Here is a 26,959-nt window from a genome sequence, read left to right as displayed (position 1 = left end):
GGTGGTAGTGGACCTCTGTCTCCTTAGGCTAGGGAAGGTTCCAGCTCTTAATGACTACCTAGTGACGTTTACTGGAAAGAGTATGTTGGGCTCAGCTATAATACCCTCCACCACTCAGTGGCATTCGTTGTCCAGCCTCACGTGTGAAGTTGGGTACAGGACTGGAGGTCAGCTTGTTCTAATGGAACTGTACTCCAGTAGCAGTTGGCACCTTCAGGAGCGCAGGTTGAAAGTAGATGTGGGAGAAAGAGTGGAACCTGAATCTTCCTTCCGGGCAAATGGTCAAGTTCCTCGCACTCCAAGCACAGCTGCCCACAGCACTAACCTCGGCCTTTTTGAATGTCCAAATTCTGTTGGCTGATTAGAGGTGATTGTGCAAATGTTCCAAACAACATTGAAATGTTCTGTGTCATTAAATATTTGTGTTCAGGATTGCATCAAAGCGCAGTCCTGGAACACTGGCTGGCTGGTGCAAGGCACGTCATTTCAGTTCAGTGTCTTGTCATCGACACCTGACACCAGCGGAAATATACCGACTAGATAAAACCTCCTGCATGTTGTGTTTTAGACTCTCTCAGCAACTGCATGTTTAAAACCTCTGCTGTGGCATGATGAGATGTCATAGAAACATAGAAAATAGGTGCAGGAGTAGGCCATTCAATAAGATCATGGCTGATCATTCACCTCAGTACCCCTTTCCTGCTTTCTCTCCGTATCCCTTGATCCCTTTAGCTGTCAGGGCCATATCTAACTCCCTCTTGAATATATCTAACGAACTGGCATCAGCAACTCTCTGCGGTAGAGAATTTCACGGGTTAACAACTTTCTGAGTGAAGAAGTTTCTCCTCCTCTCGGTCCGAAATGGCTTACCCCTTATCCTTTGACTGTGACCCCTGGTTCTGGACTTCCCCAACATCGGGAACATTCTTCCTGCATCTAACCTGTCCAGTCCGTCAGAATTTTATATGTTTCTATGAGATCCCCTCATTCTTCTAAACTCCAGTGAATACAGGCCCAGTCAATCCAGTCTCGCCTCATATGTCAGCTCCGCCATCCCAGGAATCAGTCTGGTGAACCTTCGCTGCACTCCCTCAATAGCAAGAACGTCCTTCCTCAGATTAGGAGACCAATATTCCAGGTGAGGCCTCACCAAGGCCCTGTATAACTGCAGTAAGACCTCCCTGCTCCGATACTCAAATCCCCTAGCTATCACCATTTTTGAAAAGGCTTCCGTTTGCTCAGCAATGTGGCTCTTTCTTTGTTGAGTTTTTTTGCTGGGCTAGGGCTTCTTTTGCACCCCTCCCCCCCCCCCCCCCCCCCAGCCCATGTCTCACCTGAGCAAAGCCCATTACTTCCATGTGGAAGCATTGAGAACCATAATGGATGGCAGTCGAGCACGGACCATTATTACAGGCTCCAGTAGAGGTCCCATTAAATGCACATTCTTTACTTAAATATAGAAAGTGAGATAGCCATGTGGTGAAGGGAGAAGGCACAGCATCTTTTCATCTGATTAATATATGCCAGATTGCCTGGAGTGCGGTGGGACAGGATACAAAGATGTCTATTCAGAGTCCTGTGTTCCCTCGGAAATATTTCAGAGCCTTTGATTACTATCATTAGCACTCAGATGATCTCGCAACCCCTCGCTCTACCCTGATGCCTGTGTGATCAAGCTCAAGAGGCTTTTCCTTGGGGCAGTGAGAGTAGGTCATGATGTGGTGCATGACTTTGCTGTGATCGCTTTGGGGGGGAGGGGGGTTGGAACGTGAAGATATGTTCAACCCAATGCCTCATCTCCACTTAACCATTTCTCTCAAATATTAGTTTTAACTTTTTAATCTGATGAGATCATTTAAATATCCTCCATTTGATTTTTGTTTTCATTTATTATTTTATTGAAAGGCAATTGGTCCCGTTCTCCCCCCCCCCAACCACCATTTCCTTTTCTGCCTGTCCTATCGCCCCCATTCATCAGCAGACAGGATAGCTGCTCCTAGCCGTCTGCCATTACTGCCTGTCCCTCTCTGGAAGCATCAGTCCTATGCTTGGGAGCTTGCTGTACACGAGTGAATCACTCTGTGGCTCATGTGCACCCATCTTGATGCATGCGGTTTTTTTAAACCCTGTAGTACTAGCTTCAGCTCTCTTTGAACCTACATTGAGACTACGGCACAGAAACAGGCCATTCGGCCCAACCAGTCCATGCCGGCGTTTATGCCCCACTCGAGCCTCCTCCCGTCTTTCCTCATCTAAATCTATCAGCGTAACCCTCTATTTCATTCTCTCTCATATGTTTATCTAGCCTTCCCTTAACTACATCTATACTATTCGCTTCAACCACTCCCTGTGGTAGTGTGTTCCACTCTCTGGGTAAAGACGTTTCTTCTGAATTCCATATTTGGATTACTTGATGTCTATAAGAACATAATAAATAGGAGCAGGAGTAGGCCATTTGGCCCCTCGAGCCTGCTCCGCCATTCAATAAGATCAAGGCTGATCTGATCTTGGCCTCAACTCCACTTCCCTGCCCACTCCCTTGTTCAAAAATCTGTCCATCTCCACCTTAAATATATTCAATGGCCCAGCCTCCACACTATCTTATATTAATGGCATCTAGTTTTGCTCTTCCCCACAAGTGGAAACACTCTGTATCCACTCTATCATTTTAAAGACCTCTATTGGATCGCCCCTCAGCCTTCTCTTTTCAAGAGAAAAGAGACCCAGCCTGCTCATCCTTTCTTAATGGGTATACCCTCGCATTTCTGGTATCATCCTTGTAAATCTTCTCTGCACCCTCTCCAGTGCCTTTATATCCTTTTTATAATATGGCAACCAGAACTGTACACAGTACTACAAGTGTGATCTAGCCAAGGTTCGATACAAGTTAAGCCTAACTTCTCTACATTTCAGTTCAATCCCTCTAGAAATAAATCCAAGTGCTTGGTTAACTTTATTATGGCCTTATTAATCTGCGTCACTACTTTTAGTGATTTATGTATTTGTACCCCGAGATTCCTTTGCTCTTCTGTCCCATTTAGAATCTTATTTTCCAAGTAATATGCGGCCTCCTTATTTTTCTTATATTTCTGGTTCCTAGTTTTGGACAGAGCTGTGCCCCTCTGAGCATCCTACCTATCCCAGGGCGGCTGGATGGCATGGCCTGTCTTTGTTTGAGCACTGTCCGTTGCTGTGCTGGATGACGGTGGATAGGCAATGGCAGACATTTAAAGATCACATGGATGAACTTCAACAATTATACATCCCTGTCTGGCGTAAAAATAAAACGAGGAAGGTGGCTCAACCGTGGCTAACAAGGGAAATTAGGGATAGTGTTAAATCAAACGAAGAGGCATATAAATTGGCCAGAAAAAGCAGCAAACCTGAGGACTGGGAGAAATTTAGAATTCAGTAGAGAAGGACAGAGGGTTCAATTAGGAGGGGGAAAATAGAGTGTGAGAGGAAGCTTGCTGGGAACATCATAACTGACTGCAAAAACTTCTATAGATATGTGAAGAGAAAAAGATTAGTGAAGACAAATGTAGGTCCCTTGCAGTCAGAATCAGGTGAATTTATAATGGCGAACAAAGAAATGGCAGACCAATTGAACAAATACTTTGGTTCTGTCTTCACTAAGGAAGATACAAATAACCTTCCGGAAATACAAGGGGGCCGAGGGTCTAGCGAGAAGGTGGAACTGAAGGATATCCTTATTAGTCAGGAAATTGTGTTAGGGAAATTGATGGGATTGGAGGCTGTTAAATCCCCAGGGCCTGATAGTCTGCATCCCAGAGTACATAAGGAAGTGGCCCTTGAAATAGGGGACGCATTGATGGTCATTTTCCGACAGTCTATTGACTCTGGATCAGTTCCTATGGACTGGAGGGTAGCTAATGTAACCCCACTTTTTTAAAAAAAGGAGGGAGAGAGAAAACGGAATTATAGACCGGTTAGCCTGACATCAGTCGTGGGGAAAATGTTGGAATCAATTATTAAAGACGTGCAGCGCATTTGGAAAGCAGTGACAGGATCGGTCCAAGTCAACATGGATTTATGAAAGGGAAATCATTCTTGACAAATCTAGAATTTTTTGAGGATGTAACTAGTAGAGTGGACAAGGGAGTACCAGTAGATGTGGTGTATTTAGACTTTCAAAAGGCTTTTGACAAGGTCCCACACAAGAGATTAGTGTGCAAAATTAAAGCACATGGTATTGGGGGTAATGTATTGATGTGGATAGAGAACTGGTTGGCAGACAGGAAGCAAAGAGTGGGAATAAACGGGTCCTTTTCAGAATGGCAGGCAGTGACTAGTGGGGTACCGCAAGATTCAGTGCTGGGACCCCAGCTATTTACAGTATACATTAATGATTTGGATGAAGGAATTGAATGTAATATCTCCAAGGTTGCAGATGACACTAAGCTGGCTGGCAGTGTGAGCTGTGAGGAGGATGCTAAGAGGCTGCAGGGTGACTTGGACAGGTTAGGTGAGTGGGCAAATGCATGGCAGATGCAGTATAATGTAGATAAATGTGAGGTTATCCACTTTGGTGGCAAAAACAGGAAGGCAGAATATTATCTGAATGGCGGCAGATTAGGAAAAGGGGAGGTGCAACGAGACCTTGGTGTCATGGTACATCAGTCATTGAAAGTTGGCATGCAGGTACAGCAGGCGGTGAAGAAAGCAAATGGCATGTTGGCCTTCATAGCAAGAGGATTTGAGTATAGGAGCAGGAAGGTCTTACTGCAGTTGTACAGGGCCTTGGTGAGGCCTCACCTTGAGTATTGTGTGCAGTTTTGGTCTCCTAATCTGAGGAAGGACATTCTTGCTATTGAGGGAGTGCAGCGAAGGTTCACCAGACTGATTCCCAGGATGGCAGGACTGACGTATGAAGAAAGACTGGATCGACTAAGCTTATATTCACTGGAATTTAGAAGAATGAGGGGATCGCATAGAAACATAAAATTCTGACGGGATTGGACAGATTAGATGTTCCCGATGTTGGGGAAGTCCAGATCCAGGGGTCACAGTCTAAGGATAAGGGGTAGGCCATTTAAGACTGAGATGAGAAACTTTTTCACTGAGTTGTGAACCTGTGGAATTCTCTACCACAGAAAGTTGTTGAGGCCAATTTGTTAGATATATTCAAAAGGGAGTTAGATGTGGCCCTTATGGCTAAAGGGATCAAGGTGTATGGAGAGAAAACAGGAATGGGGCACTGAAGTTGCATGATTAGCCATGATATTGATTGGTGGTGCAGGCTCAAATGGCCTACTCCTCCACCTATTTTCTATGTTTCTATGACCCAGCTCTGTACACCGTTCATTCGTGCTGTAAAAAATCCTTGTTCGGTGCAGGTGAGGCGATCAGAGATGTTCACTTAGCCCACTCGAAATCACTAAGTTGAAGGATCATTTTGTATTAAATGGGAAATGAGGAAGTGTATCCCAGTTTGTACTGCCGTTCCATGTGTGTAGGACCATAGTTGTCTGATTTTTGAATAGATTGTTGATCAGCTCTGAGTTGCTTTGTTCTGGTCAAGTACTATTTTATTCATGGATAATTCAAAGTGGAGATTGTGATCTGAAATCTACAAACATACCAGAAACCCGAAATACCGTTGATTTCGGGCACTACCTCAGTGCTCCTGGGTTAGGGAGAGTAGAATCAGATGGGATCTTGCTCCTCACCATTATCCAGTGCTGGAAGGACAGAAAGTGTGAATGTCACAGAGGACAAAGTTGGGCTTGGCTGATGATGTGCTCCACAGTTCAATAGCCTTCCAATGCTTGTTGCCTAGGTTCGCATGTGAAGAATGGCCACTTGGGCGAGGTAGTGGAGGATGCCTGGCGCCCGTGGAAATCTACCCCAGTAAGGAGACAACCCTTCGAGAGGAGAAGGAGGCAGAGAAAGATGTCCCCGCACAAGCATGATGCCTTATTGTCTAGCCCTGTGCCACCACAGAGAACCATTTTGCACCACAGTGAGGGAGGGGAAATTTAGGTTGCTGACTGTTGTTCCATTCATGTTCTGTCTTTCAGTAGTGTTCATTGTACAAGGAGCAGAATAAACAGAGCTCCTCTGAAATCTGCTTTCAAATGGCTGCATTGTGTAAATGTGGTGCATGATTCCAGTGTGCTGGGCTCATGATGTAATGGAACTTGCTGACCCAGTCGCCTTGGGGTCGAAATTCTTGCCCTCCATTCTACACACACTTTTGCCTTTTTGTTGCATAGTATACCCACTGTGTCTTGTGGAATCATAAGGAGTCTGGTGGAGGAGTAATTCTGAGAGGTTATTGGAGGTGGGTGGGGGGCGGGGGAGAGAAAGAGTTCACTGTTAATGAAATACTCAAACCAGTTGAGTTCAATCTGTAACCATTGTATCACCATATTTCCTTCATCTGCAGCCCTAAAGTTATAACCTAGCTGTATAATGTGGAACATTGGACCATACCTTCATTTGGCAAGAGGACAAAAGCACATTGGTGGCACCATTGCTGTGTCAGACTTCCTAACCTTTCCAAGTCAGGACCTGGATGTTGTTATCGCCCATTGGCAAAAGAAAAAAGGATGTGGAAATAGAGATGTTAATTGCTTTTTTTTTAAAGGGTTCTGATGGTGTAACTTCCATTTTGAAGATGGGCACTGACCCAGTGTCTGTAAATGGGAGATTCTGCATCCAGTGTGTTGGCTGTGGCTCAGTGGGAAGCACCCATGCATACTGAGTCAGAAGGTTGTGGGTTCAAGTCCTGCTCCAGGGACTTGAGCACAAAAATCTAGGTGACACTCCACTGAGGGAGCGCTGCACTGTTGGAGGTGCCGTCTTTTGGATGAGACATTAAATTGAGGCCCCATCTACCCTCGATCCCATGGCACTATTTCAAAGAAGCGTAAGAGAGTTCTCCCCAGTGTCCTCGCCAATATTTATACCGTGCACAAATTGGCTGCCGTGTTTCCTACATTACAACAGTGACTACACTTCAAAAAAAAAGTACTTCATTGGCTGTAAAATGCTTTGGGACGTCTGGTGGTCGTGAAAGGTCCTATAGAAATGCAAGACAATCCTTTTTTTTTTAGTAAAACAATATAGTGCCTTCAATCTATATCAGTAATTGGCTGTCTCCTAATATTGTACTGGGTTGCTTCTGGTGGCGCAGTGGGTAAATGCATTGCTGTGCAAACCAAGGCGGCCCCAGACACAATCCTTGGTCTGTGCTGACTGCACTGATCTCTGCCAGGGAAGCAGTGGGGGGCACTGCAGTAGCCTTGGTGTGTCCCTGGTCCTGTTGTAAAGTGTGCTTGCGCAGTGTGGACAGGATCAGGCTCCGCCTTGATTTGCACGCCCACCCCTTCCCACTTGCATGTTTAAATGGTTCGCCGCCACTCATTGCCTGGGCATGTGTATGAAGCATAGTAACTTGGATGGTGTACCAGAGAGTTGCCGGCCTTTGCAAGAGTCAGCAACTTCAGGACAGAGAGGGAGGAAGGAAGACGATTGGGATTGGGTAGGGGTGGACACTTGAGTTCCCATTTATCTGATGCTCTAGAGGTAAACGGGATACTTCCCTGTGAAAGTCCAGGGGAGCACCGTTGTAATGACTGTTGTGGTGAGACAATAAGCTGGTTTACTAAAACAATATTGACCATTCTGTTTGTGTCTTTTGTTGGTATCAGATCACAAGGAGAGCCTTATTCCCTGGAGACTCTGAGATTGACCAGCTTTTTCGCATATTCCGAACCCTCGGAACACCAGACGATGTGGTCTGGCCAGGAGTGACCTCCATGCCCGATTACAAACCCACGTTCCCACGATGGCTTCAGCAGGATCTTGGTAAAGTGGTTCCCCCTCTGGACGATGTTGGCAGGGACCTGTTGGGGGTGAGTGATGAGATACGAGTGTGAGCAGCCCGCCATGTAAAGATTTCGAATGGCTTTAGTAACCTACAGGGTGATCAGATGAGCCGTCTGTGGAACTCCATCCAGAAGCTCGGGAATGAGAGAAAATTGGGATGGGAATTTTAAAATGTCCGTCTATAGCTCTGCACTGGTTTGAAATGGAGAAGCCAATACAGTGGTAGTTATTTAACAGTCATAAGTGCACCGACATCTTTCACTCTTCTAACTTTAACTTTGAAACCAAAGCCACCTCGGAACCAATGCAAACGGAGCTTGGAGAAAATGTATGTTTTTTGTACTTATCATCATCTTCATCATAGGCAGTCCTTCGAAATCGAGGAAGACTTGCTTCCACTCTAAAAATGAGTCCTTTGGTGGCTGAACAGTTCAATACGAGAACCACAGTCCCTGTCACAGGTGGGACAGATAGTCGTTGAGGGAAGGGGTGGGTGGGACTGGTTTGCCGCACGCTCTTTCCGCTGCCTGCGCTTGTTTTCTGCATGCTCTCGGCGATGAGACTCGAGGTGCTCAGCGCCCTCCCGGATGCACTTCCTACACTTAGGGCGGTCTTTGGCCAGGGACTCCCAGGTGTCGGTGGGGATGTTGCACTTTATCAGGGAGGCTTTGAGGGTGTCCTTGAAACGTTTCCTCTGCCCACCACTGGCTCGCTTGTCGTGAAGGAGTTCCGAGAAGAGCGCTTGCTTTGGGAGTCTCGTGTCTGGCATGCAAACAATGTGTCCCTGCCCAGCTAAGCTGATCAAGTGTGGTCAGTGCTTCGATGCTGGGGATGTTTGCCTGGTCGAGGATGCAAACGTTGGTGCGTCTGCCCTCCCAGGGGATTTGCAGGATCTTGCGGAGACATTGTTGGTGGTATTTCTCCAACGACTTGAGGTGTCTACTGTACATGGTCCATGTCTCTGAGCCATACAAGAGGGCAGATATTACTACAGCCCTGTAGACCATGGGCTTGGTGGCAGATTTGAGGGCCGCCTTCCTCAGGCGGCCAAAGGCTGAACTGGCACACTGGAGGCGGTGTTGAATCTCATCGTCAATGTCTGCTCTTGTTGATAAGAGGCTCCCGAGGTATGGGAAATGGTCCACATTGTCCAGGGCCACGCCGTGGATTTTGATGACTGGGAGGGCAGTGCTGTACTTCTACCTACACAGCAGTGTACACAAATTATAAAAACCTGGAAATAATTTACATTTGGCTCTGGTACATGTATGGACTGGGGTGAGAAATTGTCTTAGAATCAAACTGGTCATCTCTATAAAGACTTGATACTCATTCTACTGATCAGTGCTTCACTTTTTTTTCTCTCTCCTTTGTCTTAATTTGTAGTACTGAACTTAAAAAAAAAACTGTGTTTTTGAAAGTTCTGACTGAATTTAAATGTAGGAGCTGTATGTTCCTGGAAACTGACCCATTTTGATTCCTCTTTCTTGCAGCAAATGCTTCAGTATGATCCAAGCAAGCGGATCTCAGCGAAGAGCGCCCTGTCCCACCCGTTCTTCCAAGATGTGACCACAACCATCCCTCACCTTCGAGCTTAACGTTCAGCCGATCGATCGCTGGTCGGGAAAGCCTAAAAATTCAGTTGCAGGGACCTGATGAGACAGTGTCTATTCATACTGTCTGCTCAATCTTATTCCCAGAAGTGCCAAAGATCCATGCGTTGGCCATTCACATCTCTAGAGCTTTTATTTAACAAGTTCCATATGATTTTTGTGAACATTGAGATTTAACTTTTTTTATTGAAGTATTTTTCACAGTCCTTGGATAAATAGATGATCTCCAGTTGGTCTTCCTCGTGAGACCATCCTGGTTGGGACTAATGCAATTGGAAAGCTTCCGATATAATAATATCAACCTATTGCAGTACAGAGAGCCACAATAATGGTGCAGTTGTGCTTTATTTTTCCATTCCTAAAGTAAGCTGTGATAATTGTGACCAACCAACCAGAACACTAAAAACCCTGATGAGATCCTTTCATCTAAAAGGAAGTTACCTTTCCATTATAGCAATGTCCTAATGGCTCAGAGATGCAAATCTCCATCTCTCAGCCATACAAACCAGGAAGGTCCTAGTTTGATTCTCGGTATCTACTGATTTCAGGTAGGGGTGCTACGATTGGCTGGGTTAGGGAGAGGAAAATAGACCATGGGTCCACTTTCTGGTTGCTACCTAGCGACCGTTGCTGGCAGTATGCATGTATGGAATATATGATAACATAGATGCGATACTTCCCACAGTTGGATGGTCGGCTAGCACTCATTGTCCAGCCAGGCATGTGAAGAATGGCCTTTTCGGCAAAGTAGCAGAAACCCCCCTCATTGAGCTCAAGTGAGAGTTGATGTTGGGATAGGAGGGTAGAAAATGTAAAAAGTAACAGGATGATAGCTCAGTGAATAAATTTAGTGCCCGTTGTGATGCTGGGTCACGAAGACTCTGGTGCGAAAATAGCTCATCTCAGCCAGGTTAGCAGTGAGGACACTAAATAATTGGCCAGAGTGACACTCGGCTAGGAAGGGAGAAAGGGAAATTAGCCCGGGTTCCTGTTCTTGGTCACTATCCAGTCATCTCTGCCAGAAAATGTGTCTTTTGTGGATGTGGGGTGAGCACAGGGTGAAGCGTGAGTCAGGAACGGAGAGGGGGTGGAAATTGGTCAAAAGAGGAAAAAAGATTACCGGAGAGTACATCCATAATATTGTAACCATATGATTCGACCAATTGGATGTTCACCTAGCAGGTTTATTTTGTTGTTGGAGCGGGTAGTTTCTTGTGGCTAGTTGGAAAGGTCACTTTAGATCAATATACAATAATTAAATCAGCCCAATAACCGAGCATTGAAGCGTTTTGTCTCTCCCTGCAGGAAACGTGACTGCTGTCATTCAGTCATGTACTAGATGCTGACTGTTGAGGGATAGACTGTGCTGTAGGTCCTGATGGTGAATCTGATCCATCTCTTTCCTGTTGGTCTGAGTCACAACTCCCATTGACACGGTGGCACAATTCCAAGGGCCAAACACGGGTCTAATATTCCTGAACAATACTGAAGGGGACAGGGGAAGCACAAGCTCTAAGCACTGCAAACAAGGGGGGTATTGATCAGCACGAAGAAGATGCACAAGCTAATGCTCAGAAACTAAAATTATATGAAACTTTTGGAGTGTCTGGACTTTAATTCAGGTTGCCTACAATTCCACAAAAGCTTAATTCGAACTGTTCAGGTTAGGATGAATGGGTACTGTCACTTCATGGAGACGTGCATTTTTGAATCATTTCTTTGATGTTTTAATCTGTTGTATGTCATTCTAAACTTGGTTCTATGAAGGGATATTTTACAGTATTTTGAGACTGGATGTGAATGTTATCGACACAAACTCATCCAAACCCTTATTGGAGTTTAACCAGCGCTCGTCCATGTGAATACTCTTACTCCAGGCCTATATTGTGGCCAATTTACTCCGCATTGGTAGAAGATTGAGTGTTTGAGAATGGTTGGCCTACAGTTGGTGGTTTGCACTGGGGACCAGCATCTCTCGCAACCCAAACATACCAAGCAATTATTTAAGAGTATTAAATAATCTTAATACTCCGCTGTGCTTTGATGATGGTGGTTTCCAATTAGCCCATGTATTGGATAATGTGGTCCTAATGGTCAACAAAACAAGACAATAGGGTTCTCCCCAAGCAAATCAACCCCAGTAGGTAATTGGGTAATCTGATGAAGAAACTGTGATGCCACTTGGTCTAAATCACCTGTGATATCTTCAAAATGGCAGAAATTCTGCTGAAATGATTATTCTCACAATGTCTGTCATTTGGGAAAATCTGGGATGCAGCAGCAACCGAAGTGCTGCTCATCCCAGACCTTCGTTTTTTTATTTCTGCCTGTAGACACCTGAGGAAAAACAGAATGAGATAATTGACCCAAATATGTGAAGTAGTTGAGACTCTCGGGGCCCCTTCAGTGACTCGGTGGGTCATGGTACTGCTTGGCGTGGAACTGAGCAACGCAGACGAGGAAAGTCCCTGGTCCGGTCCTTAGTCTGTACTGAGTTTGTACTGAGTTAGACGGTGGTGGTACTGCTGTTGGCCTTGGTGTCCCTGAGCTAGAAAAGGGGGGTGCTTCAGTGAATTTTCTCCTGTTCCATTGTAAAGTCTCCCCTGGCCATTCACTAGTGCCTTGGCCCAAGGCTCTAACCCACCCCACACAGTAGTAACTAAATCCATTTCAGACTGTGGGCTTGAGGTATTTTAAAAAGCAGAAAATTGATTAAAAAAAAACAATTGAAGGTAAATTTATATTTACAAACGCAAGTTCAGATGTAAATTGGATGGTTATTTCAATATTTCATGCTCATTAAAATTATGCCTATGAACAGTTACCTTTTAATTTAGGGGTGTTGCAAATTCTGGTTTCCTTGGTGACCTGTTTCTGTGCTTCTCCCCTTTGGGAGACTGGTTGTAATGGTGGCCCTGTCTGTCTAACTTTGCCAAAATAATGGGCTTAACATCGCTTTGACAATTGTCACCAAATTTTGAGTCTGGGGATGATTTCTATTTCGTCTTTTTTAACTGAGGAAGGTTCATGGGATTTGCATTTGTCCTGTTTTAACTTTATGTAGAAAATTAAAAATGTTTGTTAACTGAATTGTCTGTGTGCTGAACAACTCCCACTTTCCTGCACTATCTGATGAGAGGGGATCTCATAGAAACATATAAAATTCTGATGGGACTGGACAGGTTAGATGCAGGAAGAATGTTCCCGATGTTGGGGAAGTCCAGAACCAGGGGACATAGTCTTAGGATAAGGGGTAAGCCATTTAGGACTGAGATGAGGAGGAACTTCTTCACTCAGAGTTGTTAACCTGTGGAATTCCCGACCGCAGAGAGTTGTTGATGCCAGTTCATTGGATATATTCAAGAGGGAGTTAGATATGGCCCTTGCGGCTAAAGGGATCAAGGGGTATGGAGAGAAAGCAGGAACGGGGTACTGAAGGAATGATCAGCCATGATCTTATTGAATGTTGGTGCAGGCTCGAAGGGCTGGATGGCCTACTCCTGCTCCTATTTTCTATGTTTCTATCCCCACATCTCTTGATTCCCTTAATATCCAAAAATCTATCGATCTCTGTCTTGAATATACTCAAAGACTGAGCATCCACAGCCCTCTGTGGTAGAGAATTCCAAAGATTCACCACCCTCTGAGTGAAGAAGTTTCTCCTCATCTCAGTCCTAAATGGCCGACCCCTTATCCTGAGACTGTGACCCCTGGTTCTAGACTCCCCAGTCAGGGGGAAACATCCTCCCTGCATCTACCCTGTCAAGCTTGTAAGAATGTTGTATGTTTCAATGAGATCACCTCTCATTCTTCTAAACTCTTGAGAATATAGGCCTAGTCTACTAAATCTCTCATAGGACAATCCCCCCATCCCAGGAATCAATCTGGTGAACCTTCGTTGCACTCCCTCTATGGCAAGTATATCCTTCCTTAAGTAAGGAGACCAAAACTGTACACAATACTCCAGATGCGGTTCTATTGATGACACTGGGCAACCCAGTGTAACCCTTATGGATGTTAGAAAAAGGCAAGAAGTCAGGTTGAATGTTTCCACTTTTATTTCACTTTATTATATTTATTAAATAAAGTGCTTTTATTTCAGGCTGTAAGCCGTTTTCAATTTCTATTCTTAAACCTTTCAGTGTTGTGCAAAGAGCACACTTACTGTCAGTATCTGCTGTGACAGCCCCTACCAGCAAAAAGAAAAGACCCAAAATGGCTGATGCCGAGATCCGAACCCTGTACTTGTTGCATTTATTTTATGAGGCAACTGTGGTACCCAGCCCATGAGTCTTGCACTGTCATAAATGGAAGGAGGGAGGATTTGTGACTGGGATTGCAACCTCAAGATATTTATTGGTTCTGAATCGAAATAGACTGGCAAAACTGGGGGGAGGTTAGTTGCTTGAGTACTGGACTTGGGGTCAAAATCGTGACAGTGCATTCAACCTTTAAATCCTTCTGAGATGGATAAAATCAGTACAGAGCTTGGGCACACTCTGTAACCAACCGTTGACGCTCCCCATTGTTTGGAAATCTCAAATTATAGAATGATACAGTACAGAAGGAGGCCATTTGGCCCATTGTGCCTGTGCCGGATGGATCAGCACTCCAGCCCATCGACATTTACATCGAGTGCAGACTGACTTTAATGGGTTTATTATCTTTCTCAATATTGGTATATTATTTTGAATTCTGTTTATTAAACCAGCTTTTGTTTCACCCTGTGCACGAATAACACAGGAAGCATCTTCTTCATTCTTGCCACATATTGCAGGCTTCACAAAGCAGGGAATATTAACATTAAAACAGATCCTGAAGCCTCATCACCATGGGAACCATCAACCTTGGTGTTAATTGATTAAAGATAAAAGCCCTGAAATTCCATGTGGTGAAATATGCTGGATTTGCACCAATGAGTCAGGACTTGCACCCATCAATGCTGTGCAGAGCTGAATCTGTTCAAGATTTGTTGGGTTAGTCCATTTAAATGTCCATTGATGGTTCTCCTGTGCAAAATGGGAGTACTGTGCTTGGATGATTGGAAACCAGAGTGCATTCTTTGAAAAAGCCAATTTTGACTGAAGATTGCAACATCAAGCTGGGATAGCAACACATAAGTAGGAACATTGGTGGTTGGGTAGCTGCACTTACTAGATGGCGCTTGTGAATTTTGTCCCACTTTTCAAGAATGTCTTCCCCTGGAGGACCTGGCAGAGATGGCCGAAGAGGCACAAAAGAAGAGTGTACAATTTCAATGAGACTGACCTCCGAACCCTCCCCGAGATTCGGCAAAGGAGAGAGAGACGACTGGGTCTCCCATGAGAGGTAGCTGCAAAAAATGCCTTGTGCCATGTGGAGGGAGGTGACACTTGTACTGAGTACCAACTCTCTCACCCGCAGAACTGCAGAGCAGTACTGCAAAAAGTTCAATGACCTGATCAGGTTAGGTAAGGTAACACATCAGCCTTACTCCCTTTTCTTTCTTGAACACCAGCATAATCTTAACCCTAAAAGTTAACTGCTGTACAACTAACCCTTCACAATGCACTCTGATAAAGGGGATGCTAACTTGGGAAATTACAGTATATGTCACCATCTCCCCAAACAGTAATTACTTTCCTCTGCTTTAACAGGTTAATGCTGCTAGATCTCCTGCATCAGTTGACCGAATCCACTTAGTAGACAGCTGCCAAGTGCGAGTCTTCACCTCATTAACGCAATCTTGTTGCAGGAGACATTTGCACACAATGGCGATGAGAAGCAGGCCAACATTATGGAGCTCGCTCCCTACGAGAAGCAGGCCAGGGAGGTGCTTTGCTCTGGCTGTAGGAGATGGCAAAGCTGGGGCCAAAGCGCTGGCACCAGTTTAATGGAGTGCACGTATGCACATTCACCGCAGCACCTCTGTGAAGCAGCATACTGCCACAATCTTCCACCTCTTCTCTTGTCTCCTTAATCCCGGTGCAATTACGTTCACTCATTCTTAGCTTGTACCCTGCTTCCCTGCAGATCCAACACCGCAAAGGGGAGGGGTTTTGTTCGGTAGCTGATGAAGAAGGTGATGATAAAGAGCAGGAGAAAAAAGAAAGATTTGTATTTATATAACGCCTTTCACAACCACCAGGCATCTCAAAGCGCTTTACAGCCAATGAAATACTTTTTGGAGTCTAGTCACTGTTGTAATGCAGGAAACATGGCAGCCAATTTGTGCACAGCAAGCTCCCACAAATAGCAATGGGATAATGACCAGATCATCTGTTTTAGTGTTGTTGATTGAGGGTAAATATTGGTCAAAGATACCAGGGAGAACTCCCCTGCTCTTCTTCAAAACAGCCATGAGATCTTTTACGCCCACCTGAGAGAGCAGACGGGGCCTCGGTTTAACGCCTTATCCAAAAGACGGCACCTCTGATAGTGCAGCACTCCCTCAGCAATGGTGGGGGGGGGGGGGGTGGAGTAAGGGTCATTCTGGATTAATTAAGATAGGCCAAATGGCTTTCTTCACTGGTCACTATCTTGTGATCGACCTGATGTGCACATAGCATTTTCTGCAGCTCTGGTGAGTAAACTGGAGTCTTGCACTATCATTTCTGGCCCCTTGATGGCGTCAGTCCACTACTTATAGTCACTTCCAAGCTCATTCTGTGTTTTATAAAGACACGGCAGTGAAAAGTGTTTGTGAGGTTTGTACAACTATGAAAATTCATCATCATCATAGGCAGTCCCTCGAACTGAGGATGACTTGCTTCCACGTCAAAAAGTTCACATGTGTTTCAATGATGGACCTAAAATTCCAGGTCCAAACTACATCCTGAAGGGTGGAAGATGCCTGTGTGTGGATTTTTTTTAACATGTGATGACCGTTGCACACCAGCCACCACACGGGCTTGACAGAGCTAGGTCTTGGTCCAGTGGCAAGAATTAACCAAGACGACTGGAGACCAGCTCTGCTGTATGGACCTAGTGCGCACACATATCACAGTGTGGGCTGGCCTGTGCTGCCTCTGGGCCCTCGCCTCTTCTGGGCCCTGATCACATCGCTCTACAAATTAGCCAATTACTGGGGAGCTTTTTTCGAAGGCTCAGCTTCGAGATAACCAGTACCAGGTTGCAGCAGAAATTGAATCTGAATGCTGCCATCAGGGACCTTTTGCCTTTGATCAGATGCTATAGGTTCTACAGCGTATGGTTTTGTAAAGTATTATTCACTGATTTATATTAATTTTTTATCAAAACTATGATAAAAAGAACATTTTTTTTGACAATGAGCATGTCTTTACGTCACCCATTAAATGACTACAATCTCACCTATGTACAAACAACAATTTACATTTCTAAACTGCATTTTAAAGAAAGACTTGCATTTATATAGCGCCTTTCATGACCTCAGGACGTCCCAAAGCACTTTACAGCCAAATAAGTACTTTTGGAGTGTAGTCACTGTTGTAATGTAGGAAACGTGCCAGACAATTTGTGCACAGCAAGCTCCCACAAACAGCAATGAAATAAAGGACCAGAAATTGTTTTTAGTGATGTTGCTTGAGGGCTAAATGTTGCCCAGGACACTGGGGAGAACTCCCCTGCATTTCTTCAAATAGTGCCGTGGGATCATTTATGTCCATCTGAGAGAGCAGACGGGGCCTCGGTTTAACGTCTCATCCGAAAGACGGCGCCTCTGACAGTACATGGCTGACACTTGAACATAGAAAAACATCCTGAGGCGATTCACGGACGTGTATAGTGAGACAAACATTTACACCAAGGCAACACGGGCGATATTAGGTGAAATAAAAAAAATTAAAATATAATTGCGTCTCTGCATTAGCTGTGAAGGGTTGTTTAACTATACGCATCGAATAAATAATACTTTGCAGAAATCTCTGAATGCGCAATTGGAAAATGCAACCCCAGTGGAGTATTGAGACAGACAGACCACAGAGCTTCCCTCATCAATCCCCAGTTTGTGTTCAGTTAATTGATCCAAAGTTATAGTTCTCGGTGTCAGTCGTGGCTCAGTGGGTAGTGCTCTTGTTTGTCTGATGTTTGAAGGTCATGGGTTCAAGTCCCACTCCAGAGTCTTGAGCACAAATTCTGGACCAATACCCCGAGTCCATCTGATTGGCTCGGTGAGTAGCGCTCTTGCCTCTGAATCAGGACATTGTATCTTCAAGTTCCACCGGCTGGAGTGGCGGCTGTCCTGCAGGAGCCGCTGCTCGGGAATCCGTACCTCCACGACCGAGGTTTTAGGTGGAGGTCAGACGAGAGGGCTGTGGCTGGTGAGGTGACCAGGGTCAGGGACCTGCTCGATGGCGGAGGAGCGCACTGGATGGCGCCAGACACGCTGGCGCGCCGCCTAAATTTGGCCGATGTCCGCCGCGCGGCCGATGCCATCGAGTCGCTAAAAACAGCTCTGGGCCCTGACTCCGTTAGGTGCATCGAGGAGGCTCAGGCACGTGGGGAGATCCCGTCCGAACTGACCCCCGTCCGGACGGAATTCCTCATCGGCGCCAAACCCCGGAACCTCCCTCGGGAGCCGGCGCCTCACAACTTGAGCCGCCTCGGGGAAATCCCCTCCGTGCCTTTCAGTTCTGCGCGGAGGGGTTTCCTGTATGGGCTGCTCCTGCACAATCTCAACTTTACCATCCTCGTCTGCCGTCTGGACACGCCATGGCGTACCATCTTGCCGTCCGGAGGAGGCGGGGGTCCCCGATGGAGGGCACTCTACGCGGGAGTCCTCCCACTATTTATCGGGGACTTGGCCTGGAGGGTGGTGCATGGAGCAGTCCCGTGCAACATATTTTTAAGCCGGTTCACGGGCTCCCAGGCCGCCTGCAATTTCTGCGGTCTGGAAGAGTCCGCGTTCCACGTTTTTATCGAATGTACAAGGTTGCAGCCCCTGTTCCAATATTTAAAGGGGCTGCTCCTGAAACTCTGGTTGCACTTCAGTCCCACACTCCTGATCTTTGGGCACCCTGTGGTAGGTCTGAGGGCCTCCTCGTAGGACTGCTCCTGGGTGCCATCAGCCGGTCCCGGGAGCGGGCGGTCGAGGGGGTCGTTCAGCCTGACTGCCTGCCTCTCTTCCGTGCCTACATCCGGGCCAGGGTGTCCTTAGAGATGGTGCTCGCGGCCTTCTGCGAGAGGTGGGCGCCGGAGGGACTGGAGTGCATCATCACCCCCGGCAACCAAATTTTAATTTGATTTTATGTTTTAAAGTTTAATTTGTTTTAATTGCCGGTGTTTTTAGTGTCCCCCTCCCCTTTTATAGGGGGCACTTGGAAAAAAAAAATGATTTTAGTGCCCAAAAAAAACCACAAAAAAACCCACAAAAAAAGGGCCTTGAAAATGTTTGCTGTGTCCCCCAGATCGGGGGGCACGATTTAATGTTTAGTTTCCTCCCAAAAGAGTTGTATCTTCAAGTCACACTTCAGAGGCTTTCAGCACATAATCTGTGTTGACACTTCAGCGCAGTACCAAGGGAGTGCTGTTACATTTCCTACATTACAACAGTGACTGCACTTCATTGGCTGTAAAGTGCTTTGAGACATCGTGAGGTCCTTTTAATGTAAGTTCTTCCTTATGCACTTCAGTCCCACACTCCTGATCTTTGGGCACCCTGTGCGGAGGGGAGCGGGTAGGAATTTAAGGAGCTAGGAGCTAAATTAAAAAGTAGGACCTCAAAAGTAGTAATCTCGGGATTGCTACCAGTGCCACGTGATAGTCAGAGTAGGAATCGCAGGATAGCGCAGATGAATACGTGGCTTGAGCAGTGGTGCAACAGGGAGGGATTCAAATTCCTGGGGCATTGGAACCGGTTCTGGGGGAGGTGGGACCAGTACAAACCGGACGGTCTGCACCTGGGCAGGACCGGAACCAATGTCCTAGGGGGAGTGTTTGCTAGTGCTGTTGGGGAGGATTTAAACTGATATGGCAGGGGGATGGGAACCAATGCAGGGAGACAGAGGGAAACAAAAAGGAGGCAAAAGCAAAAGACAGAAAGGAGATGAGGAAAAGTGAAGGGCAGAGAAACCCAAGGCAAAGAACAAAAAGGGCCACTGTACAGCAAAATTCTAAAAGGACAAAGGGTGTTAAAAGAACAAGCCTGAAGGCTTTGTGTCTTAATGCAAGGAGTATCCGCAATAAAGTGGATGAATTAACTGTGCAAATAGATGTTAACAAATATGATGTGATTGGGATTACGGAGACGTGGCTCCAGGATGATCAGGGCTGGGAACTCAACATCCAGGGGTATTCAACATTCAGGAAAGATAGAATAAAAGGAAAAGGAGGTGGGGTAGCATTGCTGGTTAAGGAGCAAATTAAGGCAATAGTTCGGAAGAACATTAGCTTCGATGATGTGGAATCTATATGGGTAGAGCTGCAGAATACCAAAGGACAAAAAACGTTAGTGGGAGTTGTGTACAGACCTCCAAACAGTAGTAGTGATGTTGGGGAGGGCATCAAACATGAAATTAGGGGTGCGTGCAATAAAGGTGCAGCAGTTATAATGGGTGACTTTAATATGCACATAGATTGGGTTAACCAAACTGGAAGCAATACGGTAGAGGAGGATTTCCTGGAGTGCATAAGGGATGGTTTTTTAGACCAATATGTCGAGGAACCAACTAGGGGGGAGGCCATCTTAGACTGGGTGTTGTGTAATGAGAGAGGGTTAATTAGCAATCTCGTTGTGCGAGGCCCCTTGGGGAAGAGTGACCATAATATGGTGGAATTCTGCATTGGGATGGAGAATGAAACAGTTAATTCAGAGACCATGGTCCAGAACTTAAAGAAGGGTAACTTTGAAGGTATGAGGCGTGAATTGGCTAGGATTGGCGAATGATACTGAAGCGGTTGACTGTGGATGGGCAATGGCAGACATTTAGAGACCGCATGGATGAACTACAACAATTGTACATTCCTGTCTGTCGTAAAAATAAAAAAGGGAAGGTGGCTCAACCGTGGCTATCAAGGGAAATCAGGGATAGCATTAAAGCCAAGGAAGTGGCATACAAATTGGCCAGAAATAGCAGCGAACTCGGGGACTGGGAGAAATTTAGAACTCAGCAGAGGAGGACAAAGGGTTTGATTAGGGCAGGGAAAATGGAGTACGAGAAGAAGCTTGCAGGGAACATTAAGACGGATTGCAAAAGTTTCTATAGATATGTAAAGAGAAAAAGGTTAGTAAAGACAAACGTAGGTCCCCTGCAGTCAGAATCAGGGGAAGTCATAACGGGGAACAAAGAAATGGCGGACCAATTGAACAAGTACTTTGGTTCGGTATTCACTGAGGAGGACACAAACAACCTTCCGGACATAAAAGGGGTCGGAGGGTCTAGTAAGGAGGAGGAACTGAGGGAAATCCTTATTAGTCGGGAAATTGTGTTGGGGAAATTGATGGGATTGAAGGCCGATAAATCCCCAGGGCCTGATGGACTACATCCCAGAGTACTTAAGGAGGTGGCCTTGGAAATAGTGGATGCATTGACAGTCATTTTCCAACATTCCATTGACTCTGGATCAGTTCCTATGGAGTGGAGGGTAGCCAATGTAACCCCACTTTTTAAAAAAGGAGGGAGAGAGAAAACAGGGAATTACAGACCGGTCAGCCTGACATCGGTAGTGGGTAAAATGATGGAATCAATTATTAAGGATGTCATAGCAGTGCATTTGGAAAGAGGTGACATGATAGGTCCAAGTCAGCATGGATTTGTGAAAGGGAAATCATGCTTGACAAATCTTCTGGAATTTTTTGAGGATGTTTCCAGTAGAGTGGACAAGGGAGAACCAGTTGATGTGGTATATTTGGACTTTCAGAAGGCTTTCGACAAGGTCCCACACAAGAGATTAATGTGCAAAGTTAAAGCACATGGGATTGGGGGTAGTGTGCTGACATGGATTGAGAACTGGTTGTCAGACAGGAAGCAAAGAGTAGGAGTAAATGGAGACTTTTCAGAATGGCAGGCAGTGACTAGTGGGGTACCGCAAGGTTCTGTGCTGGGGCCCCAGCTGTTTACACTGTACATTAATGATTTAGACGAGGGGATTAAATGTAGTATCTCCATATTTGCGGATGACACTAAGTTGGGTGGCAGTGTGAGCTGCAAGGAGGATTCTATGAGGCTGCAGAGCGACTTGGATAGGTTAGGTGAGTGGGCAAATGCATGGCAGATGAAGTATAATGTGGATAAATGTGAGGTTATCCACTTTGGTGGTAAAAACAGAGAGACAGACTATTATCTGAATGGTGACAGATTAGGAAAAGGGGAGGTGCAAAGAGACCTGGGTGTCATGGTACATCAGTCACTGAAGGTTGGCATGCAGGTACAGCAGGCGGTTAAGAAAGCAAATGGCATGTTGGCCTTCATAGCGAGGGGATTTGAGTACAAGGGCAGGGAGGTGTTGCTACAATTGTACAGGGCCTTGGTGAGGCCCCACCTGGAGTATTGTGTACAGTTTTGGTCTCCTAACCTGAGGAAGGACATTCTTGCTATTGAGGGAGTGCAGCGAAGGTTCACCAGACTGATTCCCGGGATGGCGGGACTGACCTATCAAGAAAGACTGGATCAACTGGGCTTGTATTCACTGGAGTTCAGAAGAATGAGAGGGGACCTCATAGAAACGTTTAAAATTCTGACGGGGTTGGACAGGTTAGATGCAGGAAGAATGTTCCCAATGTTGGGGAAGTCCAGAACCAGGGGACACAGTCTAAGGATAAGGGGGAAGCCATTTAGGACCGAGATGAGGAGGAATTTCTTCACCCAGAGAGTGGTGAACCTGTGGAATTCTCTACCACAGAAAGTTGTTGAGGCCAATTCACTAAATATATTCAAAAAGGAGTTAGATGAAGTCCTTACTACTAGGGGAATCAAGGGGTATGGTGAGAAAGCAGGAATGGGGTACTGAAGTTGCATGTTCAGCCATGAACTCATTGAATGGCGGTGCAGGCTAGAAGGGCCGAATGGCCTACTCCTGCACCTATTTTCTATGTTTCTATGTCTATGGTTGGTGTGGAAATAAAAATATCACCCAGGTGCAGTAGGGGGTGCTCTTCCGAGATTGGGAATAAAGGATGTTGATGAGCAGTGTAGAGGGAGCTTTGCTCTGATTCTAACCCATGATGTACCTGACCCGGGAGTGTTGGATATTGATACTGAATACCTAAAATGACAAAGTATTTCAATCCCTAGCACTTCTTGTCTTAACTAGCATGAAAGAAATCACTAAAATATTTTAAAAATGTAGAATTAACTGGAGCTCAACAGCCAACCCTACTGAGATCAGAACATTTCATTTCTTTTATTAGTATCACAAGTTGAGTTTTTAAACAGTCCCTGATAAGGACACAAAACGTACCAAGCCCAAAGCACTTGGATGGGAATCATTTCTCAACCCAGTGGTGGGTCCAGGCTTATGAGATAAAAAGCATACTAGACAGTCAATGCCATTACCATCGCCGAATCCCCCACCATCAACATCCTGACGAGAAACAAAACTGAACCAGCCACATAAATACTGTGGCAACAAGAGCAGGTCAGAGGCTGGGTATTCTGCGGCAAGTGTCTCACCTCCTGACTTCCCAAAGCCTTTCCACCATCTACAAGACACAAGTCAGGAGTGTGATGGAATACTCTCCACTTGCCTGGATGAGTGCAGCTCCAACAACACTCAAGAAGCTCGACACCATCCAGGACAAAGCAGCCCGATTAATTGGCACCCCATCCACCACCTTCAACATTCACTCCCTCCACCACCAGCACACCGTGGCTGCAGTGTGTACCATCTACAAGATGCACTGCAGCAACTCGCCAAGGCTTCTTCGGCAGCACCTCCCAAATCTGCGACCTCTACCACCTAGAAGGACAAGGGCAGCAGGCGCATGGGAACACCACCATCTCTACGTTCCTCTCCAAGTCACACACCATCCTGACTTGGAAATATATCGCCGTTCCTTCATCGTCGCTGGGTCAAAATCTTAGAACTCTCTCCCTAACAGCACTGTGGGAGCACCTTCACCACACAACCCAGACTGAATTAATTATCTTTCATCAAAGATTGAGTATCCTTCGACACGTAATGCAGTACAAGTGAGGAAGATTAGAGTTTATTAAAGTTAACGTCCAAGAAGGCGGCTTACCACCACCTTCTCCAGGGCAACTAGGGATGGGCAATAAATGGTGGCCTTGCCAGGGATGCCCACATCCCATGTATGAAAAAAAAATACTGGACGTTAACTTTAATAAACTCTAATCTTCCTCACTTGTACTGCATTACATGTCGAAGGATAGTCAATCTTTGATGAAAGATAATGAATTCAGTCTGGGTTGTAAATGCACTGGACAAAGAGTCGTTGAACATGGTGAAAGATGGATCTGCGGAATTTCTTCAGGAAGGAAGTGTACAAGTTCCTGACTCATCCATCATCATAGGCAGTCCCTCGAAATCGAGGAAGACTTGCTTCCACTCTAAAAGTGAGTTCTCAGGTGACTGAACAGTCCAATATGGGAATTACAGTCTCTGTCACAGGTGGGACAGACAGTGGTTGAAGGAAAGGGTGGGTGGGGAGTCTAGTTTGCCGCACGCTCCTTCCGCTGCCTGCACTTGTTTTCTGCATGCTCTCGGCAACGAGACTCGAGGAGCTCAGCGCCCTCCCGGATGCTCTTTCTCCACTTAGAGCGGTCTTTGTCCAGGGACTCCCAGGTGTTGGTGGCAATGTTGCATTTTATCAAGGAGGCTTTAAGAGTGTCCTTGAAACGTTTCCTCTGCCCACCTGGGGCTCACTTGCTGTGTAGGAGTTCTGAGTAGAGCGCTTGCTTGTGTCAGATATGCGAACAATGTGGCCCGCCCAACGGAGCTGGTCGAGTGTGGTCAGTGCTTCGATGCTGGGGATGTTGGCCTGATCGAGGACACTAACGTTGGTGCGTCTGTCCTCCCAGGAGATTTGCAGGATCTTGCGGAGACATCGTTGGTGGTATTTCTCCAGCGACTTGAGGTGTCTACTGTATATGGTCCATGTCTCTGAGCCATACAGGAGGGCGAGTATCACTACAGCCCTGTAGACCATAAGCTTGGTGCCAGATTTGGGGGCCTGATCTTCGCACACTCTCTTCCTCAGGCGGCCGAAGGCTGCGCTGGCGCACTGAAGGCGGTGTTGAACCTCATTGTCGATGTCTGCCTTTGCTCTGGTTTCTGACTATGGCGAGTGGAAACACAATTGGCAGAAGGTTCAGGATGGAGCCAGAATAGCCAATCGGAAACAGAGGACAAGGAAATAAATTTCAGGTTGGATTAACTAAATGGCCTTTTCTTGCTCTTAATTTTAGGACCGAAATACAATCATTATATTACGACAGTAGGAACAGTCATTTGAAAGCACACATTTCCTACCTCCATGTAACTCTGACCCTTTTAAAATCAGCTTGCTGGGGTTTCTATAGGGGCCTATTCAAAAATAACGCAGGCCCCATATTTCGACTTGTGGCTATAAACTAAAGGGCACAATTCTAAAGGGGGTGCATGAACAGAGAGACCTGGGGGTATGTGTGCACAAATCATTGAAGTTGGCAGGGCAGGTTGAGAAAGCAGTTAAAATGGCTTACAGGATCCTGGGCTTCATGAATAGAGGCACAGAGTACAAAAGTGTGGAAATTATGATGAACCTGTATAAAACACTGGTTCGGCCTCAACTCGAGTATTGTGTCCAATTCTGGGCACTGCACTTTAGGAAGGATGTGAAGACCTGAGAGAGAGTGCAGAAAAGGTTTACCAGAATGGTTCCAGGGATGAGGGACTTCAGTTACGTGGACAGACTTTAGAAGCTGGGATTGTTCTCCTTGGAGCAGAGAAGGTTGAAAGGAGATTTGTTTGAGGTATTCAAAATTATGAAGAGTCTGGACAGAGTAGATTGAGAGAAAGTGTTCCCATTGGCAAAAGGGTCGAGAACCAGAGGACACAGATTTAAGGTAATTGGCAGAAGAACCAAAGGCAACATAAGAAAAAACTTTTTATGCAGCGAGTGGTTAGAATCTAGAATGCACGGCCTGAGAGGGTGGTGGAGGCAGATTCAATCGTGGCTTTCAAAAGGGGGTTGGATAAGTACCTGAAGGAAAAAAAATTGCAGGGCTACGTGGGAAAGGGTGGGTGGAGTGGGACTGGCTGAGATGCTCTTGCAGAGAGCCGGCACGGGCTCGACGGGCTTAATGGCCTCCTTCTGTGCTGTAACCACTCTGATTCTATTTTATAAAGGCATTTTTACCATTTGTGTGGCAAGCTGCTATCCCTGAATATTCAGATCCACTGTTTTTCCCCCTTTTTGCCACTCCTACTCTCTGATACATGCTGGGGTACAGTTCCATGGTAGCCAACAGTCCTTTAATACCTCTCTGACTCTTGTGGCAGTGACTGTTAACAGGCAATTCAACTGTGGGGGCATCATAAATCCTGTCCTCACGCAACACCCATACGCATTCTGAGATTTGTTTTACTGGGGATAAAAGTCTTCTAAAACATTAAAAACTATTGATTCCACATCATGAGACACTAAAAAAATACATTTTATTTAAAAATCTAGATTATCTGCCTCTTAGAAATTTATCTGCAGCTCACAAAAAAGATGGATTGTCTGATTCAAAAGTGGTAACACAGGGAAAGCAGTTGGAGTCACAGAGCTTCAGCCAGAATGGGCATTTCTGTTAGTAATTACCTGGTTAGCCTAAACCTCTTGAATCTTACAATTATACAGCACAGAAGGAGACCATTCAGCCCACCATGTCTGTGCTGCTTCTTTGAAAGAGCGATCCAATTAGTCCCTAATAGTGTTACATATTGTTCATCAGATAAGGCCAAATTAATTTACTCGGTACTCTAAAGTACAATAGATACCACATGAAGACATGTTTCTTCTGGTTGCAAATACTGTGGGGAAGATTTTCCACTTTTAATGTTTGGTGCATTAAACTGTCAAGGCGCAATGCATAGAGGAAAATTGGATGGGGAGGATTAGCCTTGTCTCAGTTGTAGCACTTTCCCCCACTCCAGAGACATCAGCGCAGTACTGAGGGCAGTAGACACCTCAAATCGCTGGAGAAATGCCACCAGCGATGTCTCTGCAAGATCCTGCAAATCCCCTGGGAGGACAGACGCACCAACATTAGGGTCCTCGACCAGGCCAACATCCCCAGCATTGAAGCATTGACCACACTCGACCAGCTCCGTTGGGCGGGCCGCATTGTTCGCATGTCTGACACAAGACTCCCAAAGCAAGCGCTCTACTCGGAACTCCTACATGGCAAGCAAGCCCCAGGTGGGCAGAGGAAACGTTTCAAGGACACCCTCAAGGTCTCCTTGATAAAGTGCGGCATCCCCACCGACACCTGGGAATCCCTGGCCAATGACCGCTCTTAGTGGAGGAAGAGCATTCGGAAGGGCGCTGAGCACCTCGAGTCTCGTCGCCGAGAGCATGCAGAAAACAAGCGCAGACAGCGGAAGGAGCG

The 26,959-nt window shown here is 46.0% G+C and overlaps 1 protein-coding gene across 5 annotated transcripts in view; it reads left to right on the top strand.

Moving 5' to 3' along the window:
• cdk2 (cyclin dependent kinase 2) overlaps positions 1 to 12,557 on the top strand; it is a 93,354-nt gene extending 80,797 nt beyond the window's left edge. For all 5 annotated transcript variants that reach the window (XM_070869570.1, XM_070869571.1, XM_070869572.1 and 2 more), the window contains 2 exons: positions 7,677 to 7,880; positions 9,348 to 12,557. In XM_070869570.1, the coding sequence (XP_070725671.1) occupies positions 7,677 to 7,880; positions 9,348 to 9,452 (309 nt within the window). In that variant the 3' untranslated portion in view covers positions 9,453 to 12,557. The remainder of the gene's footprint in view (positions 1 to 7,676; positions 7,881 to 9,347) is intronic.
• Positions 12,558 to 26,959: the final 14,402 nt, after the last annotated feature.

This window comes from Pristiophorus japonicus, chromosome X, assembly GCF_044704955.1.
Source record: "Pristiophorus japonicus isolate sPriJap1 chromosome X, sPriJap1.hap1, whole genome shotgun sequence".
Taxonomy (NCBI): domain Eukaryota; kingdom Metazoa; phylum Chordata; class Chondrichthyes; family Pristiophoridae; genus Pristiophorus; species Pristiophorus japonicus.
The sequence above is the reverse complement of the archived record's forward strand: the minus strand, read 5'-3'. Positions and strand labels throughout refer to the sequence as shown.